The sequence below is a fragment of the Silurus meridionalis genome, chromosome 23 (assembly GCF_014805685.1).
Source record: "Silurus meridionalis isolate SWU-2019-XX chromosome 23, ASM1480568v1, whole genome shotgun sequence".
Classification (NCBI taxonomy): Eukaryota; Metazoa; Chordata; class Actinopteri; order Siluriformes; family Siluridae; genus Silurus; species Silurus meridionalis.
Genome location: NC_060906.1, coordinates 9,401,377 through 9,420,559, shown reverse-complemented (window position 1 = coordinate 9,420,559; position 19,183 = coordinate 9,401,377). Strand labels below are relative to the sequence as shown.

The 19,183-nt window shown below is 36.6% G+C and overlaps 1 protein-coding gene across 6 annotated transcripts; it reads left to right on the top strand.

Moving 5' to 3' along the window:
• The first annotated feature begins 1,418 nt into the window (after positions 1 to 1,418).
• nmu (neuromedin U) lies at positions 1,419 to 10,185 on the top strand. Of its 6 annotated transcripts, XR_006923851.1 has the most exons (10): positions 1,420 to 1,615; positions 4,052 to 4,107; positions 4,612 to 4,659; positions 4,843 to 4,902; positions 5,312 to 5,341; positions 5,606 to 5,653; positions 7,398 to 7,472; positions 9,047 to 9,091; positions 9,761 to 9,846; positions 9,982 to 10,185. XR_006923851.1 is itself a non-coding variant. In XM_046835677.1 (9 exons), the coding sequence occupies exons 1-9, from the start codon at positions 1,495 to 1,497 to the stop codon at positions 10,039 to 10,041; spliced, it is 543 nt and encodes a 180-aa protein (XP_046691633.1). In that variant the 5' UTR covers positions 1,419 to 1,494; the 3' UTR covers positions 10,042 to 10,185. The 6 variants fall into 6 exon arrangements, 3 of the variants coding, with proteins under 3 accessions (XP_046691633.1, XP_046691636.1, XP_046691635.1); XM_046835677.1 differs by lacking the exon at positions 9,761 to 9,846 and having other exon boundaries at positions 1,419 to 1,615; XR_006923853.1 differs by lacking the exon at positions 5,606 to 5,653 and having other exon boundaries at positions 7,425 to 7,472.
• The last annotated feature ends 8,998 nt before the right edge of the window (positions 10,186 to 19,183 follow it).

Genomic DNA, 19,183 nt, shown 5'->3' with positions numbered 1-19,183 from the left:
CTAAGTCATTGAAAATAAAGTCAACCCACTAATCTCCCAGGTCCCACATTTCTCACTCTCATAGTTACTAGTGTCCTTCATAGTTTCTCTGGAGTTGCTGCATAGTATAGTCTTAGATTGATAAGCTAATCAGCTGTGAGTCTAATAAATTTAATTCTGAATTAAACATATCTTAATATATTGTATCTGGGGGTTGAGAAGACCAATTGTAGACAACAGTCACACTTGGCTTAATAAACCTTAAATGTGGAAAAACTAAAATTGAAGAATTACTTTAAATTTTGAAAATAGATGAATGATCACCATTCAATCAGAGCACAACCACACACACTGTGCACAAAGATAAGAAAAAACAGATGACTACAATGCATGACCTGACCTAAGTGTTGAGTGTCGTGCAGGCTTAAATTGAAAAAACAAACAAACACACACACAAAAAAAACAGGGTCCTATTTATTTATTGATTAAAGCTTGACTGTTTGCAGTGTTTTCTTCAATGTGACTGTTAAAGCAAGCAATTATGCATCACACACACTTAGTTTTAGACATGATAGGTCTTTTCCTAAAATGAATGCATTGTTCATTAAATCAAATAAAACACAAATATTTTCAGATTGCTTCTCAAATATTTGAATGAATGTGTATGTATTTCAACGAAAAATGTTTTAATACCTACCTGTCTAATATATTTAATTTCTACCCTGCATGTATGCTCCCTCCAAGTGCCTTTTACCTCTCTTGTGTATTTCCTTTATCTTTCCTTTATCATCTCATCTCCCACTACACTCTGATTACCACTGCCAGCTGGATCAATATTAGTGTTCATAAAGATGTGTGTCAAAGTCCCAATGACTACGTTACAGAAAACCCCTTGGTATAATTAACAGAACAACTTTATTATCCATTTTAAAAGCGAGGTCTAATAAATCTGAGCCATTAAAAATAAGAGAGCCAATACAAGAAAAAACAAACAATTGCTGGACCTCATTTGAGAAAATTATGTCTGAGTGTGTGGTATTCGTTGTTTCTTTAAAAATACAATACGCAGTATATTGTCTTGTTTTCTGAAAGGCAATAAATTATAGACTCAATTCATTATATGTAAGAGTGTTCTGAAGCAATTTATTTACTGGAGCATGAAAGCAGATTTCTGATATGACATCAGCTTTTTATAGTCTGAAATCCTGATTTATTTTCTTATTTAATATGAAGGTTTATGTGACCTAATTGCTTAAATATATAAAGCCAAATCTAGTGGATATGACTTAGTTCATACTAAAAAGTCCATAAAAAAAGCACAACAGAGAGACATCATAACTCCAGCTCACGTACAGAGCTAATTGCAAGTTTGCGTGGAGCAGTGACGCAGATCTCCTGATGTAGTTTGCGATAAAGGGTGTGACCTCAAGCCTTCATATCCTGTGGTCGGAAGCGAGAGAAAGTCAGAAAGAAAAAAAACGTGCCAGGAGCACGGAAGAGCCGCTTGAGGAAAGCATGAAGACCAACCAGTGGCGCAAAGGATCCTTGGAAAGCGGCAAAGGCGCAATGAATCCTTCACACGGCACCTACCTTGCACTCGCCCTTCTGCTCATCTCAGCTATTCCACCATGCCCAGGTACAGATCTACTATCTCTTTATCTCTTTCTATCTATTTAAACACACATGCTTCTTAGCTATATGGATAGAAGTGCGTGCGCGTTATGGAGACTCCGTGCGCACTTTGGAGCGACTGAGTTTCTCCTGCAAGTAGCACATCCTGCAATTAAGACAATTTATATAATTAAGTGTTATATTCAAGTCTAGACTCAGGAAAAGGCTCAGGAATCTTCGGTCGTTATTCCACTGTCATTCCCAATGGCGCATCCTAAATCAGTTAAAATGCATGTTCTCACAACAGCAAAAACATTTGATGTTTTTTTATTAACATACAGCATTAATATGTGTTTACATTCTGAGAAACGGATCAGTGTGTGAGTATTGTATGTGTTTGGGTGAGTCAAATAAATGATAATAATAATAATTGTAATAATCTGGGTGATTTTTCACCATCTCAGTATTCAGACAGTGTTTTTCAGTTTGCTTTAAATTGAATAATAAAATAAAATTACACACTGGTTATGCACATTGTTTGAGTTTTTTGTGAACATTCTCCAGGGTTGTGTTTACATTCACAGCACTAAATCGACTATAGTATTACTGAATTGAAATTTCAAGGCTCTACATCAGGGGTGGCCAACCAGTCAGAGACCGAGAGCCACATTTTTGACTGTGTTACCGCAAAGAGCTACATCATACACATGGGCACATGAACATCACCCATCCCTTCCTCTTACACACACACACACACACACACACACACACACACACACACACCTCTGCTCAGCCAGATTTATTGTAAATGTCACACACCAACATAATGACAGAAATTGACTCCTACAGTTCTAAGACCACAGGACAGTCATTTTCAACAATGAACATTGTGTGCACTGTCTCAGACACACAAACTCTGTTTAACCAAGTCCACAAACAAAAATATAATAATTTACAATAGCGTTTTTCTTTTACTATGCATGTTACTTAGTGGGACTTTTGGCATTCCTTGCCTTGAACAATCCCCTTCAAATCTGCCTATTATTCCGTTGTTGCCACTCGAAGCAATTCTTTCACGTGTTTCAGGGTAGAAAACACAGACTTTGTGTTTTTTTTATGTGCGTGTTCAATACGGTATTTTCGTCAAATGCGCATGTGCGTGAGATGAATATACCGCAGGGGGGGGCAATTAATTTTTTACAAGGGGCCACATGAGAAACCTGAATTGTGTCAGAGGGCCACACCAACGATAATATTTTAGGGATGCACCGAAATGAGAATTCAATTCAAATCGCAATGAAATCCATAATTTTTTGTGTTATACCTTTTGCCTCGGCACCATCACTGGAAAACTTTCCTGCCTTTTTAAAAACGTCCTCTACAGACGGAGTGCGCATGCTCGGATTGACTTTACTTTTCTGCGCCGCGTTCTTCTCATATTTAGAAGGCAATCGGGATGTTTGGATTTCAGGTGATAAATTAAACCTGACTTGGAGAAACTCTTTGCAGATACATCCCCTCTTGAAATTTCAGCATTGCATGTTTTGTAAATCGCTCTCCACACACCGCAGACATGTTGCTCTTATCCAGATAACCGTGTGCAGCTGCGCTTTTTTATTGCGTCATTACAATTGTGTTTCTGCCGTGTTGTTTCGGTGATTTAGGGATTTCCGAAAATTCTCGGAGCATCCCTGTAATTTATGATTGGCCTCATGCCAAGGTCTGATATACCGCAAAGTTTCTCAGTAGGGGCAAGCTCATTTAAGTCTTAAAAATACCGTATTGAACTTGAGCAAAGCGAACACACACAATAAAAATCAAACACACACAAACCTCGAAAGGAACATAAGAGCCGCATGCGACTCGCGAGCCGCGGGTTGGCCACCCCTGATCTACATTTTGTACACACTGTGTTCAGGGTTTACTAGTGAGGTTTGGCAACTTTTGTCTCTTGCTTTATGCTGTAGTGAGTATATTTGTCCAAATGAAATAAGAATTATGCTTCATATACAACAATAATGCATACAATTGTACAAGTGGGAAAACAAGATTGATCCTTTTCCTATTACTTAAAGAAACCAACTTATTGTCCTATGGTAACTTTTGCAATAAATTTAATACAATGTGTAAAAATAATGAACTGATTTTGTTAATTGGATATTTTTATAGCTTGGTGAGGACCAAATTTTTACAAGGCATCTCTCTCTCTCTCTCTCTCTCTCTCTCTCTCTCTCTATATATATATATATAATGTGTGTGTGTGTGTGAGAGAGAGAGAGAGAGAGAGAGAGAGTAAATAAAGAAGTAAAAACAACTTTATTTAAGTGTATATATCAAGTGTATATATGTGTATATATAAGTATTCACTTAGTCCTCACAAGAAAAGTAAGACAAATGTGTGTATTTGTGTGTGTGTGTGTGTGTGTGTGTGTGTGTGTGTGTGTGTGTGTGTGTTTATAAGGTGCTCCAGTGTTTTTAGGTCTATCCACTACAGAGAATGACAAGCTGCTAAACCAGGTACACACACACACACACACACACACACACACACACACACACACACACACACACACACACACACACACACACACACGAGCATACTATTACACGCAAAAAACTATTATATAAATCTTTCTAATTATGATCTTGATATTGTTTTAAAGATCTGTGTTAACAATTCAGTTGCTCAAATGCAGGGAGGGTGTATATGCACCGTCTTACCTCTGATTAATATGTTCATGTAAAATGAGGGAGAAAAGAGTGACTACGAATTGCTAGTGAGAGAGTGAGCGAGAGAGAGAAAGAGAGGGGGGAGTAATGGTGGTCAAAACATTCTTATCTCAACCCCGTAATGTGGAAAAACATTTCAGTGCATAGTTTAATGCTGGTGACTCATGGGATATTTATATAATGTCAGGGTTATTAGCAGAAAAAAATGTTGTTTGTTTCTATATAAGAAAATGTTTGCAAAATTTTTGACATAAAAAATGTGTTATTTACCTCCTGTATCCTGCTGCACAGATAGATAATGCATGCTCATCCCTCCTTCCTGAAGAACAACCCCTCAGGGTGAGTGAGTCTCTCTTTATACAAGGCCAATTGTAATGTTGCAAATAAGCGTTTTTTTGGTCAAGACGAGTTACTGCCGATCAGTTAAAAGCTTAGGAAATGTCTTTCTAAGCCTAAACAATCCATTTGCATGAGAACTATGTGATTAAACTGTCTGTAAACCCTGCACTTCTTCTCTTACAGACAGTGGACTCACTGTGGGATCTGTGTGACTTGATGCAGGGTGTGTTGCAGAAATCTAAGGTACAGTCATTCGTGCTTTAGATATGTAGAGCAAAAATATGCTATAAAATGTGCTATAAAAATATATTTGTAAATGTAAAAAAAAAAGTTTATATTAACTAAATATTATGCTATAATTTATATATTATTATTAGTATTATTATAATTTATAAATAGTTATAATTGATTAAATAATTAATAATTATTCATAATATAATTATTGGTATAATTAATTATATAATTATATTTATATAATTAATTAAAATATATTAATTATACTGTAGCCAGGAGTTTCTTTCTTTCTTTGTTTATTTATTTAATTTATATTTCTTTCTTTCTTTATTTAGCTACATATTTATTTATTGATTTATTTGTATAAATAAATGTATATATTAAATGTGATGCATGCACTGTATTTGTATATATAAAGGAGCTGGCAGCTCGAGATACAACAAAAAGGGTAAGGTCCTCCACACACACATATACACACACTTCCTCACACACACATACACACAAATTCTTACACGATTACAGTCTAACAGCATCATAACCTCCACCTTTTTTTCCTATTTCTATGTGGTCCTGTAAACGTTTGTGTACCTGTTCTATGTCCTTGTATTTTTGTTCTGAGTATGCCTATTTTTTGCTCTCTTTGTACATCCTTTGGCACGTCTTTGCACTTGTCTCGACGTGAACGTGTTTGTTTCAACGTGCATTCGCGTAGTTTTTATTTCATTACACTAAGCAGAATCCCGGATTGCCTGATGGGACGGTATGTTATTTTTATCGAGCTCTCTTTTTCCTCTCTCTCTGTTTTACTCTTTGGCCTGCTGTTTGCTTGTCACTTTACTGCAAAGCTGCATAGTGTTTGTTTCCACTTCCAGCTGCATATTATAAAGCAATAATTCACACTAAATGGACAAAAGTATTGCGACACCTGACTTTTCTAGCTATATGTGGGTCTTCCCCAACCTGCACACCACAAAAGCACAAAATTGTATAGGACGTCTATGGATGCAGTAGCATTACATTTTCCCTTCACTTGAACTAGGAGACCAGCATGAAGTGCACAAAGCCAGCTCCATGAAGATTTACATAGGTTGGCATGAAAGATCTTCTGCTATAGATCTATGAACCCTATTGAACACCTTTGGGATGTATATGAATGCTGATTGCACCCCAGGCCTCCTCACCTTACCTACATCAGTACCTGACTTTACAAATCTCCAAGAAATCTAGTGGAACATCTTCCCAGAAGAGTGGAATTTACTATAACAGCGAATAAGAGCTAAATATAAAATGGAATGTTCAAAGAGTGGATACTAATCTTTTGGTCAGGTGTCCACAATCTTTTGTTCATATAGTGTAAATACACTATAAATACACATGGTCAGGGCTAAAAAGAGCAATTAATATCACTTCCCTTAGTGCAAACCTGATGCTTACTTTGTGTGGCTGCTTTGCATGGAGTATGTGAGTATTCCAAGAAACCAAGAAAACCCCACTAATAAACGGATTGTAAAGAAAATAAAATAGAACAGTAGAAGTAGAAATAGCCCTATTTCTTGAAAAGAATAAATTGTTCATTAGCAAGCTCTTAAAGATTTCTTGTGAAATTCTTTTCATCATGCATGAGCTAATATTAAAATACTAAACAACAACATTTGTTTTACATTTTACTTGCATGCAGGTTTGCATTTCTATTGTACTGCACAATTACTTTGCAAGAACACTGACCATAAACTTGGCTCGAGTTTTATTGCTGCGTAGATTTATGTCTATTTATTTCTATATTATAGAAATATTCTCTCTCTCTCTCTCTCTCTCTCTTTATATATATATATATATATATATATATATATATATAATAGATACACAAACTTGCATTCTAAGTTCCTACACCTTGCAAAGTCTTTTCACAGTAAACTCTGCGATTCCTAAATAAGAAAATAGAATAGATTATGGTTCTGTACATACAGTATATATATATATACACACACACACACACACACACACACACACACACACACACACACACACACACACACACACACACTATAGTATGTATATATATATATATATATATATATATATATATATATATATTTTATATATGTGTATATTTATGTGTGTGTGTGTGTGTGTGTGTGTGTGTGTGTGTGTGTGTGTGTGTGTGTGTGTGTTGGCACAGAGAAAATACTTTTGCACCAACACACAAACCCTTTTGCTACAAAGTTCATGTATCTTCAAAGGCAATTACAATCCGGATTTTGATTAGGATACATGCTTGTGTGTGTGTGTGTGTGTGTGTGTGTGTGTGTGTGTGTGTGTGTGTGTGTGTGTGTGTGTGTGTGTGTGTGTGTGTGTGTGTGTGTGTGTGTGTGTGTGTGTGTGTGTGTTTTCATGCTCTGTCCTCTTTGCAATCCACAACTGCAAATCCTAATTTTCTGGCAGTTGTTCATGGTTGTCATCTCTCTTTGTGTCCCTGTATTTGTGTGTGTGTTTGTGTGTATCAGTCCACTGTGTTCCACCCTCTCCTGCAGCTCATACCGCAGCTCCACAACAGAAGACGCAGAAGAGTAGCATCACATGTATGTATCCTCTGCATGCTTTCTCTGCTCTAATGGATACAGGAATGATATCATCCTCATAAAGAGATCTAATCTCTCTCTCCCTCCCTCTCTCTCTCTCTCTCTCTCTCTCTCTCTCTCTCTCTCTCTTTCTTTCTCTTCGCAATTACATCTCAAAGATAGATGTAATTGTTTTCGTACTATACACTTGGACATTACATCTTATCGTGCAAGAGTGATGATGGAGTTACTACTACTGTAATTCACCGAAGCTGTAACATTCAATGCTATCCTTCTTTTCAGTGTTCTTTAGTACATCACATATAATATAATGGTTTGCTTCTTCTTCTTTCTTCTTTTTCTTCCCATTTCTTCTTGTTTTTTTTTTTTCATCCATTTGTGAGCAACAGGTGACATTATTCGCAAGAATGCGAAAGGAAATTGCATCCTCGGTTTAATACGTTAGGATTCACCTTTGCTGTTTGATTAGCTCGTACCCTGGAGGCAGTTTTTTCCACTCATTAGTTAGATTGTTAATGTTTTGTACTCGTAGCATGTGATTTTGTGCGATTGCTATCCAATCCGTGGGATCTTGGATGCCACAGGTTAATTTTGTTCTGCGATGCAAAAAGGTACAGATCGCACAGAATGCACTTGCGCCTGTTCCTGCTCGCTTGAAATTGTGTTGAAAGTGTGCCTCGAAATGAGTGGCATTAGCTGTTCTTTTCCATCCGCCTGGTTATTATCGACTAAAATTACCTGCACTGGGCATCTCTGAACAACTACTAAAACATTGGAGGCTTTTACTTTACAAACATTTCGACTATGTTCACCTGCTGTCTCATTTTATAGCCATTTTTTACAATAAATATTGTGGTTATTATTGGCTTTGGGGTACACATTTGAAGATAAAGAAATGGCAAAGGTTGTAACAATAGTGCTTGGCTTTATCTAATATAGTTTCTATTCCAAAAATATATTTTACATACATCTCTATTTTAGTTACAAAAATATTTAAGGCAAGGAATCAAGTTTCCGTTAGCACTGCTTAAGCAGATTGGAGAATTTTAGATGTTTCACACAGTTCAGCCAAAAGAACTGATGATTTAATGATGTACTTTTTTTTTTTTATCATCTAAAACACTATTTCCGTAAAGCTGCTTTGGGACTTTGTTTATTGGGGAGGTGGTAGCTCAGTGGTTAAGGCTTCAAATTATGGATATGAAACTCGTGATTTCAAATCCCAGTCACACCAGCTGCCACTTTTGGACCCTTGAGCAAGGCCCTTAACCCTTTGAGCTGCTCAGTTGTATAAATAAGATAAATGTAAGGTCACTTTAGATAAGCTCGTCTGCCAAATTCCATAAATGTAAATGTATCGTTAGAATGGAACTGAAACCAGTTTGGATGTTTCAGATGATGCAAATGTGGACATTCCTGATTCAATGCACTAGAAACTTCAAATGCTGCGTCTCCTTCCAGCAGCGGTTCTGATGAATGACAAGCAATTATACTGGAAACTGGTTGTGTATAAGGACTCGGGTATAATCATGTGCTTGATGCTGGATATCTAACACAGTGCTATTTTTGTACAGGAGACCCCACGCATGATCCAGAGCAGAGGATACTTCTTATATCGGGTAGGTATGAATAATTACGCACTTGTTTATGTATTAATATGGAAAAAAAACGTTTTCTGGTAGACCCACTTACACAAAAAATATTAGATTTACAATTAGAGGTCGACCGAGGGTGGATTTTACTGGTACCAATAGCTAGGTTGGATTGTACTTGCCGATAACATATTAATCAACCAGTAGTTTTTAAAAATGAATACTGGTATGAAAAAAAAAACCCAAACATAAAACTTCATGTAAAATACAAATAAAAAACCCTGGATTATGAAAATGTGCTAGATAAAATAAATATAAATATATTAATTTTATGAATAAATATTGAGGAAAATAAAAGACATGCATTCAATCTGAAACAAAAAAGTAACACTCCAAAAACAATTAAAAAATAAGAAACTCAACAAAAAACAGCACGTGGCATCAGTTATTTGCCTCTAGAGGCCACTCTCGTACTGTATAAAGCAACCTGGAAAAACTATGTGGAAATTATATGGAAACTATCTGTATGGATTTTCGCCGATAGCTAATAGTTCCAGCAATTAACTATCGCTGCCAATTAATCAGCAGAACCGCTGAATCGGTCGTCCTCTAATTACAACGATCGGTTGATGTGCTTGGAAGTTTGTAGGCTTATTCTACGTAATTATTTACGAGACCCTTTTTTTCACATTATAGCCACGTAATGGGAGACGATCGACAGAATATGTGTAAACAATGAAAAGAAAAAAAAACGATAAAAAAAAAATTCTGAATAAAAAAAGGTACCCAAATACCACTTATACACTTATAATCAAATGATACAGTTCTTCTGCATGTTCTGGTCTGAAACTCTCACTGAGTTTTTGTTATGTTATGTTTTTTTGTGTCACATTATGGTGTGTTTTCCTGTGGAGCAGCTGAGTAACCTCAAAGGAGAACCAGAAAACCCAGAGGCACCTGTCCCTCCCTGGACATAACCACTTATCACCTCCCTATGGTGTACTGTGATATCGAATGTACATAGAGGATTCAGATCAAATCATATTTTTTTTGGTCATAGGTTCCTAATTTGTGTAACCATGTTGTGTCTTTAAAAAATAAAAGTCATTCTGCAATGTTTTCTTATTGTGGTAGTGTGATTTCGAGTAGCCATCTTGTGTGTGTGTTTTTTTTAATGAATATCTCTTGGGACTGGTGGTTCTTGTAAATTTTTCTCAATCTGAAACCATGCATTTACTTATATTCAAGGGGAAGTGGCACTTCAGTGGTTAAGGTACTTGATTTTTGATTGAGAGATCATTCATTTAAATCCCAGCGTAATGAAAATGCAACTTTCCCACTGGGCCCTTGAGCAAGGTTCTATATAAGTATATAAGTATGTAATATAATATAAGTAAATAACTATAAAAATCTCAAAATAAGAGTGTTTGCCAAATCCTACAATGGAATGTCTGCATTGTATACACATGAGACTTGGATGGTATATTAAGATGTCACTGTACTGACTGGCATGAGTCCTTTTTTTAAGGTTGATTTTACCACTATGCCCTAGAAACACTGGAAAATACAAATACATAAAAAATACTGAAATATTAGCTTTCTAATCTTTTTAAGGTTTCTATTTTCTGCTTAAATATAATTGTGAAGCTATGACAGTCACAGGGTCAAAACTGGCTGCTTTAATCCACAACTCATTTTTTTTAATAAGGAATTTACTTTCTAATTTTAAATAAATTGCCTTATAAGAATAACCAAGAATAAGCACATGCATGATAAATATTTTACAATAGTTTTTATATATAGACAGCATTGAGTGTGCTTTGTTAGCTATATATTCAGCAGTGGCTTAAATTATAAAGCATATTTGTTTTGTTTGTACAAAAATATATTAGAAATATGGTTTTATACTGAAGTTCAGTGAAAAATTGTTTAGGATGGTTTAATATAATTAGTTGGTTGATGACCAACTGTATGTTCTGCTTTGCATATTGCACACCACCGATAACTGCTTTCCCTCAAACTGACGGAGGAAAAGGATGAGAAAAAATGATCTTGCTTTTCCTATGACCAGAAACCAAAACGCTAGTTTAGTAGTGTTTGCATTATCTACATTACATTTACATTTCAAGTTACTTAAAATATTGAAACAAGATCCATTCTTTAAAAAAATTGATTGCAAAATTAGAAAAATAAACCAACAAATAGACCAGAAAGCTGTTTATGAGAGAAAGCAGACATATTTAAAGCTGGGAAAAGAGGGAACATTGATCAGGCTTTCTAGATTTTGGAGTGTGGATGTAAACATTTGTGAGCTACAAGAGCATTGTTGAGATTAGATACTGGTGTTGCTGAGGAAGCCTAGAGGTGAAGTTGATGTTCAGTTTATCCCAAAGGTGTACAGTGGGGTTGAGGTCAGGGTTGTGTGCAGGACACTCAGGTTTTTTTAGTCAGGTCTTAACACACCATGTCTTAATGGTTTGTGAACAGGGATACTGTCAAGCTGGTACAGGTGTGGTTCTTCTTTTACCAGTGAAAAGAAACAGTGTATTTCCAGTGCCCTCTTGTGGATATTATTAATACGAGCGCACTAAACAATATCACTGTCCACAGCACATACACTATTGATATTCGGTTCTTTTGACATTTTTTAATAAGTAATGATTATGAAATAAAACGAATAAGAACCTAAGCAGAAAATAGATTTACATCGGTTCGCATTTTAACCCAGAACAGACCCCAAAAATAAATGGTTCAACATTTTGGCCACTAGATGTCTCAAGGTGTCAACAATCAACTGATTTATAGCTCCCTTTTTAACATTTAAATATACTCAGTGCATTAACTCATTTTTTTTAAACATTTTATTTTTATTTTTATTTTTTATTTTTTTAAGACCATCACATATATGTAAATGTGTTCCCTTATCATGATCATTGGTGCTTTAAATAATTACAACAAAAATCCATATTGCAAAATTACAACTGTGTTAAAAAAAAAAGGAAATTACTATAAATTATAATTTGTAGTACTTTGCAACAATTCAGCCTTTTGTAGACTGTTATGTGATTACCACAAAGTTTAAGCTTACTCATTGCTTTCAAACCTACCTCACATGTCTGCAGACCTCTTCAGACCTCTGAGCATGTTCAGCTCATGTGATTCCTAATGTGAGTTAAAGCCAAAACATATTGCAGGAATGTGGCGACATGGGTCAGAGTTGCTCACATGAATACTCTCATTTGGTTCACATGATGTCATGTGTTTCAGTCAAGTCAAGTATGTTTTCATTCTCATTTCCACCATATACACTGCATAGACAGTGAAATGAAACAACATTTCTTCAGGATCAAAGTGCTACAGAGAACAACATAACCCAAGGTGCAAAAACACGAAATGCTCTATAAAGTTGACAAGTGGAAATATTTAATGCAAAGCACAATGCAGGAAGACAGGAATAACAGTGACGATATACAATACAGAAACATATGTTAATTTAATGTGATCAAATTGCATTCAAATAAACAACGAAATTATTACAAAATGTGTTATTATTTGGTAAGTGGAACTTAATAGTTTCTCTTATATTTTCGATATGTACCAATTTACTGCAAAATACATTATACCCCTACAGTCCAAGCTAAAATGAAGCAGCACCATAGCACAGTGCTGTCAACCCCAGAGAACAATCACTACTTTGTCAGATATTCCTGCTGCTCATTTGATGTGTTGTGGGTCTCTTGGAAACCCGCCTGGTGATTTTCCTTTTTGTCTTTTGGCCAGTTTTGGGAGGACGTCCTGTTCGGGATGAGGGCAGTATGTGTCCCATTTTCGCCACTTGCTCATGATGGCCTTTATGGTATTCCATTTAATGCTTTAAAAATTTCTTTTACTCATGCTAATGTTCCATAATGAAATCCTATACTTGCCTTATTAGGTGTTTGGCTCCAGCAGTTGGACGAAACCAAGATGTCAAGAAAACCTTACAGGAACAGCTGTATGGTGCAGCTGTATTCCACACAATAATGATGATGATGATAATAATAATAATAATAAGTACAGAACATGAGTTTAATTTATAAAAGCATGTGCATACACTTCTGCATCCAGGTTATTGTATGTGATTTATTTCCTCATGTTTCCCCCTTAAAACATATTTATTTGGTTTTCAATAAAAAATTTGGTTGCTGTATCACATTAAATGTGAAAAAATATATTATGTATATTTATATAATAATATATAATATATATTTTAAACCCTACAATTTAATGAATTAAATTCTAGTCTGGTTGTATAGCACTTTCAACAATGAACATTGTTGCAAATTGTCCCAAAGCTGCTTTACAGAAACAAATAGGTTTATACAATTTAAATGTATACCTTTAGTGCATATAATTTTATCCCTTTTATGTTTATTCCCAATGAGCGAGCCAGTGGCAAGAAAAAACTCCCTGACCCCCTGGTATGAGGAAGAAACCTTTACTATATCATAGATATTGCTTTGTTGCTTAAAGGACCTTTTCTGAGACATGTTGCACTCTTGCTTTCTCTTAACAGCTGTTTTTTGAGCTCCACTTAGCGTTTGAACAGAAATAACACAAGGATAAAATGCAAAGATATATTGCTTGTATCCCATTATACACGAATCTCTTATGTAAATGGATCTAATCTGTTTCCTCTTCATCACCAGGCCACAATTAGGAAGGATTAAGGAACAGTTCAATGCCATTGACTATTTCATCTCTAGGAAATTATTTCACTCAGGTTTTTATGAATCATACATTATAAAATGATTTATTCATACGAGTACACTACATTTATGTATTTTTAAGCTAATACGTGTTTTAATTCAATTTTCTCCAAAAAACAAAAAAAACCCTTTATAATTTAATATCATATAAAGGCTGTTCCAATAGAGTAAGACTTAAATCCAGGCCCACACTTCCGCCATTGCTGACGCCAACAAACGCACGCCACGCTGATTGGACGCGTCGGGTGTCAATCAAACCCATGCGACAACCCAAAACGCGCTCTCGGTCAAGCTTGGTTGTGTGGTGAGTTTGACCTAATTGGCTTTTTGCCAAACCGAATGAGTGCCGGATTAGATCGAGGGCGCTTGTGTAACATAAACAAGGAAGGCAAAAGTGTGTGAATAAGAAAAGTGGGAGGAAATAAAACCGAATAAAAAAACGTCAAATAAAATTTGACAGAATAAGTGATTTACTTTTGAAATAAACCCTAGTATTTATATCGACGTTCAAATATGTTCTGTCACACGTCTCTGTGTGTGTGTGTGTGTGTGTGTGTGTACACGCGCGCGCCCGTGCCCGCGTGTTGCCAGATCGTGTAGGCTTCTGCCTCTCCTGCTGCAAGCCGCTCGGTCTCTAGTGCGCATGCGCTCGGGAAGCCCAGGGTAGGCCCTGCTGTTTTTGTAACTCCAGTCAATCCAAGCGCAGGCGTCTGAAACCAAAACAAGGAGCGCGAGATCCCGTCATGACGACGAGCGGACTGGGTAAGGACAGCGGGTTATTTTCTGGTGCACGTTAACGATAAAATAATAATAATAATAAAAATAACTATTTATGTAAAATAAAGATACTGGACGCCGCGCGCGTGAGTAGCGCGACGTTCGTTTTAATGCGGGAGGGAAAATAAATCATGTAAAAATGCAGAACCGTAGAAGCGCGTGCAGGATTTTTTTTTTTTTTACTGTCTCTGAAGCTTGCATGCGAACAGTCCGGAGGCCTGGTGACCCACATTTCACTCGCGCTTACGAGAGCGACCGGAGAGAGACACAAGGGAGACACAGAGAGAGAGAGAGACAGAGCTGCGCCGCCAAACGTGTGCAATTTATTATTATTATTGGTATTATTATTATTAATAATAATTAAAATTCTTACAGTACACGCGCTTTGGTTTTATCTAGACCATGCATTTCGATGCTGGTTTATGTTCGTGTGTTTATATGCTGTCCGCATTTTAAACTTTCGCCTATATATGGAGAGAGCGAAAGGAGCGCGCGCCAGGTTTAGGGAGCACGCCCGGCAGGTTCTCGGCGCTCGCGCGTCTTGAATGTAGGTCACGGATCGGCATCATAGCGTCCTGATCCTGATCCTGCTCCTTGTCCGAACATCAGGCGTTTTTTGGACCACATGCAAATCCGGATCAGTGTGAACAATTCTCATGCTGCTGGTGCAACTTGTAGAGGGATGGTTGGTGTAGTACATGTAGGTGTACTAGGGGATCTTGTTATCCGCTCATTAGAAGTACAGAGTGTTCATTGGGGGGGTGGAGGTCTCACGGTGTTACTCCATGACATATTGGTCATGTGAATGATTTGAAGTGATCAGTGAAAGTAAATCGAAAGCCGCTTGGTCTCAGAAGCCTGTTGGAAAGTGATTGAGAGCTCGACGCATGCGCAAAGGAGCCGCGCTTTACCTGCTCAGGGGGGGCGGTGCCTAAAGTTTCCTAGACAGGAATACCAAGTAGCTGAAAGCTTGTCTTACTTGTTAACTATATATATATATATATATATATGTTTTTTCTCTTACTTTAATTTAAAATTCACTTTTAAAGCATCACTGTGAGACATTTTGAGAAAGAAACATTGAAATGACCTGAACTCAACAGGGAACCTATCCTCAAGAACAGAAGTGTGCAGGCTTTTATATCCACTATACCATAGATTTGTGATAGAAGAGTATCTGCAAGAGTGAAAGGGATAGTTTATAGGACTGTGGCATTGAGTAAAAGACAGGAGGTGGAGCTGGAGGTAGCAGAGCTGAAGATGTTGAGGTTTTCGTTGGGAGTGATGAGGATGGACAGGATTAGAAATGATTTTATTAGAGGGACAGTGCATGTAGGACGTTTTGGAGACAAGGTGAGGGAGGCGAGATTGAGATGGTTTGGACATGTGCAGAGGAGGGACATGGGGTATATCTGTAGGAGAATGCTGAGGATGGAGCCACCAGGAAGGAGGTAAAGAGGAAGACCAAGGAGGAGGTTTATGGATATGGTGAGGGAGGACATGCAGGTTGTTGGTGTGACAGAGGCAGATGTGGAGTACGGGGGGGTATGGAGACGAAGCCGAAAATAGAAAAAGAAGATATCATAGATATCGCTTTGTTGCTTAAATGCCCTAAGATGCCTTATAATGTGTTTTTAATGTTACTAAGTTGTAATAAAATGAATCAATTAATCAAATTTTCACCCTGCTGTTTATTACATTCTTATAAAGGGTCCTTAAACGGTTCTTTGTAGAGGTGCATGGTTCGGTGAAGAACTATGTTTGGAACCTTTTCATTCCACAAAAAGATCTTTGTAGTGGAAGAAGTTTCGTTAGAGCAGGGTTGCTTACACCTTTTCGGCTTGTGCGGTACGTTTACCTCGCATAACTGCATGTACCCTTATGGCACAATTCAATTCGACTTAAGCAGACTTCCAAATGATCTTCAGTCATGGTTGGAACAGTATTTGAACTTAATAATGTTGAAAAAGGCTGACTCCCATAAATAAGTGGAGTCACTCAGTTTTGCAGTATCTCACGCACGTTTGACAGAGCATGCGTGGTGACCCGTGTGTTAGAAGAGAAGAGCTCTCAAATTTTTTGGCTTTAGAGTTAAAACAAAACTGAAAAGTTCTTGATGTGCATTAATCTGAAACACTGATCATATATTATCTTATAAAGCATTTCACTAAATTGGAATGATGCATAGGAAGGAAAACTGATTAATTGATTACTGATGGTTTAATTGATGCACAAATGAGTTGGTTTAAATATATAACATTTTAAATGCAAAATCTGATATGACAAAAAAGTGTATTCTAAATTTTCATTTTGTTGAGGTTCTGACTTTAACGTATGAGTGAGATCATGGCTGCTGTAACAGGGACGCTCTGATTCATTTTTAATCTGATGAACGAAAGGCTTAATCTTCTTAAAGGTATCAGTAAGGGCCAATAAAAACATTTCGGGAAGAAAAAAAAAGGTTTATTTTTTTCTTCTTTTGAGAACAATTTCCTGAAATGTTTTTCAGTAACCAAAAATGGTTCTTGTATGAGGAACTCCTCTTTGTTTTTTCCGGTACTTTTATTTTCATGAGGGTCTAATGAGTTTATTAGGGGTAAAGGAAGACAGTATTTATGGCCACTAAGGAGCATTTATGATGCAAGAAGTGTGAGAATTTTTACCTACACTAAGATGAAATGATTTTGAATTGAAATGCTTTTTTTAATGTAGTTAAATATTTTCACACACAAAAATATACCATAAATTTTTTTTTTTCTTCTATTTCAATTTGTTACTGTACCTGATTGATTTATTTTGTTTTCTGCGTCAATATCTGATCCACCATTTATTTTGCTGTAATGAGCCAGATAGCGATCTTTGGTATCGGATTGTTTCAGCCTCTAATTTCAGGATATCTTCTTGAAAATGAAACATTTCCTTGCAGGTAACCTAAAGCAAAAAACAAAGGCAAATCAGTAAGGATTAAATTTAAAGGTTTCTTTGGAATTTTTGCATTTCACTTATATGGCAGATGCTTTCACGGGAAGTGGCTCGAGATTTCGAAACTTCAAGCGAAAAGATAAACTGTAGGTTACCTTTTTATCATTCAGTGATTTACTACTTCATACAACTTTTATCACTGAATACAAGTTCTCATATTTAGTATTTTTGAGGTGAAAGGCTGCTTTCACACCTAGCTCATTTGCTATAGACTTGCACCAGTTGTTTTTATTAGGTTCGGTTGATTTCACCTTGCAGCAATTGTCCAGCAAAGCAAATGATTTGCATGGAGGAGTTTGATCAGCTGTTCTGGAATGGATATTTCTTACACATTCTCATTCAGGGGTATTTCTCTTCTGAAGTAATTGCTGTTTTATGGGGCTATATTTATATGAATAAGGCCAGTCCCCATTATTTTGGGTCAATAACAATGAATGACAGTTCCACATGGAGAGAGGAGTTATTTTAGATCTGTGCTGTGCATCAAATGAAAGATTCATTAAAATGTATTTTATTTTAAATATCAGTAAAAGACAACAGCAGTAAACACAACATGCAGTTTTTAAATGAAGGTTTTTATTATATTTGATCAAAATCCAAAAAACTACATGGCCCTGTGTGAAAAAGTGTTTCCCCCCCTGTTAAAACTGTGGTTCTCTAGCCACACCCAGGCCTGATTACTGCCACACCTGTTCGCCATCTCAAATAGGACCTGACAGTGAAGTAGACAAAAAGAAAACACTTTTTTTTTTTACACCACTGTATTTTTTTGCGCTCTACTGACAAATGAGGGTTCAGTTCATCAAGACTAATAAAGATTTTTCCAAAAACTGGACTCTTGTACTACTAAAGGACTTCTTGAACTTTTTCTTGATTTTATTCAGTCTGTTTTTACTTTTCCCCTGATTTTGTGGTGATGACTTCCAGTGGCTGCTTGGAGTTTTGCTTGAAGGAAAGTCATAATTTTGCACATCAGCTGGGCTGCTCTGAACCCGTGCCAACTTTACATTTGCTGACAGTTGTACAGTCGTCCTTGGGGACAGCTGCCGATTGTGTATTTTGCTCCTCTTGTATTGAAAACAGCAAGGTTAAGGTGACCCGAGCTGTAAAGATGTGTTAAGCCTGGTGGTCATAATATACCTTAGTAATCACATGCAGGAGCAGGCCTAGTTTTAGTGCCTGCACGGCTCGATTTTCTTACACGCTACGTCTGCTTCGGAGAAGAGAGCTATACCATGAACTGAGCCCAATATGGTGAGGTTTTCTTAGAAGTAAGCTGGATTCACTAAACCAAACATTCCCTAGTTAATTGATATCATGATTTGCAGATGCCAGTTAGCTCAGCCAACACAGGCTTTAGCCCTGCATGCTCATGTTTCAGGGGCAAAATAAATCACTGCATGTCAGTCTAAGGCTCAATAATACTTACACTGTTATTGCCAGTAGCATGATTGGTTTATATGACTTTCAAGGGGAAACAATACCATGAGAAATAGCAGTATGCTTTTCTAATATGTCTGTCTATTAATTGTTTTATTAATAAATGCTCTCACACTCACAAAACAGTTGTGATGTTAGAACTGTGTACAAAATAAAGAAAAAAATCACACAT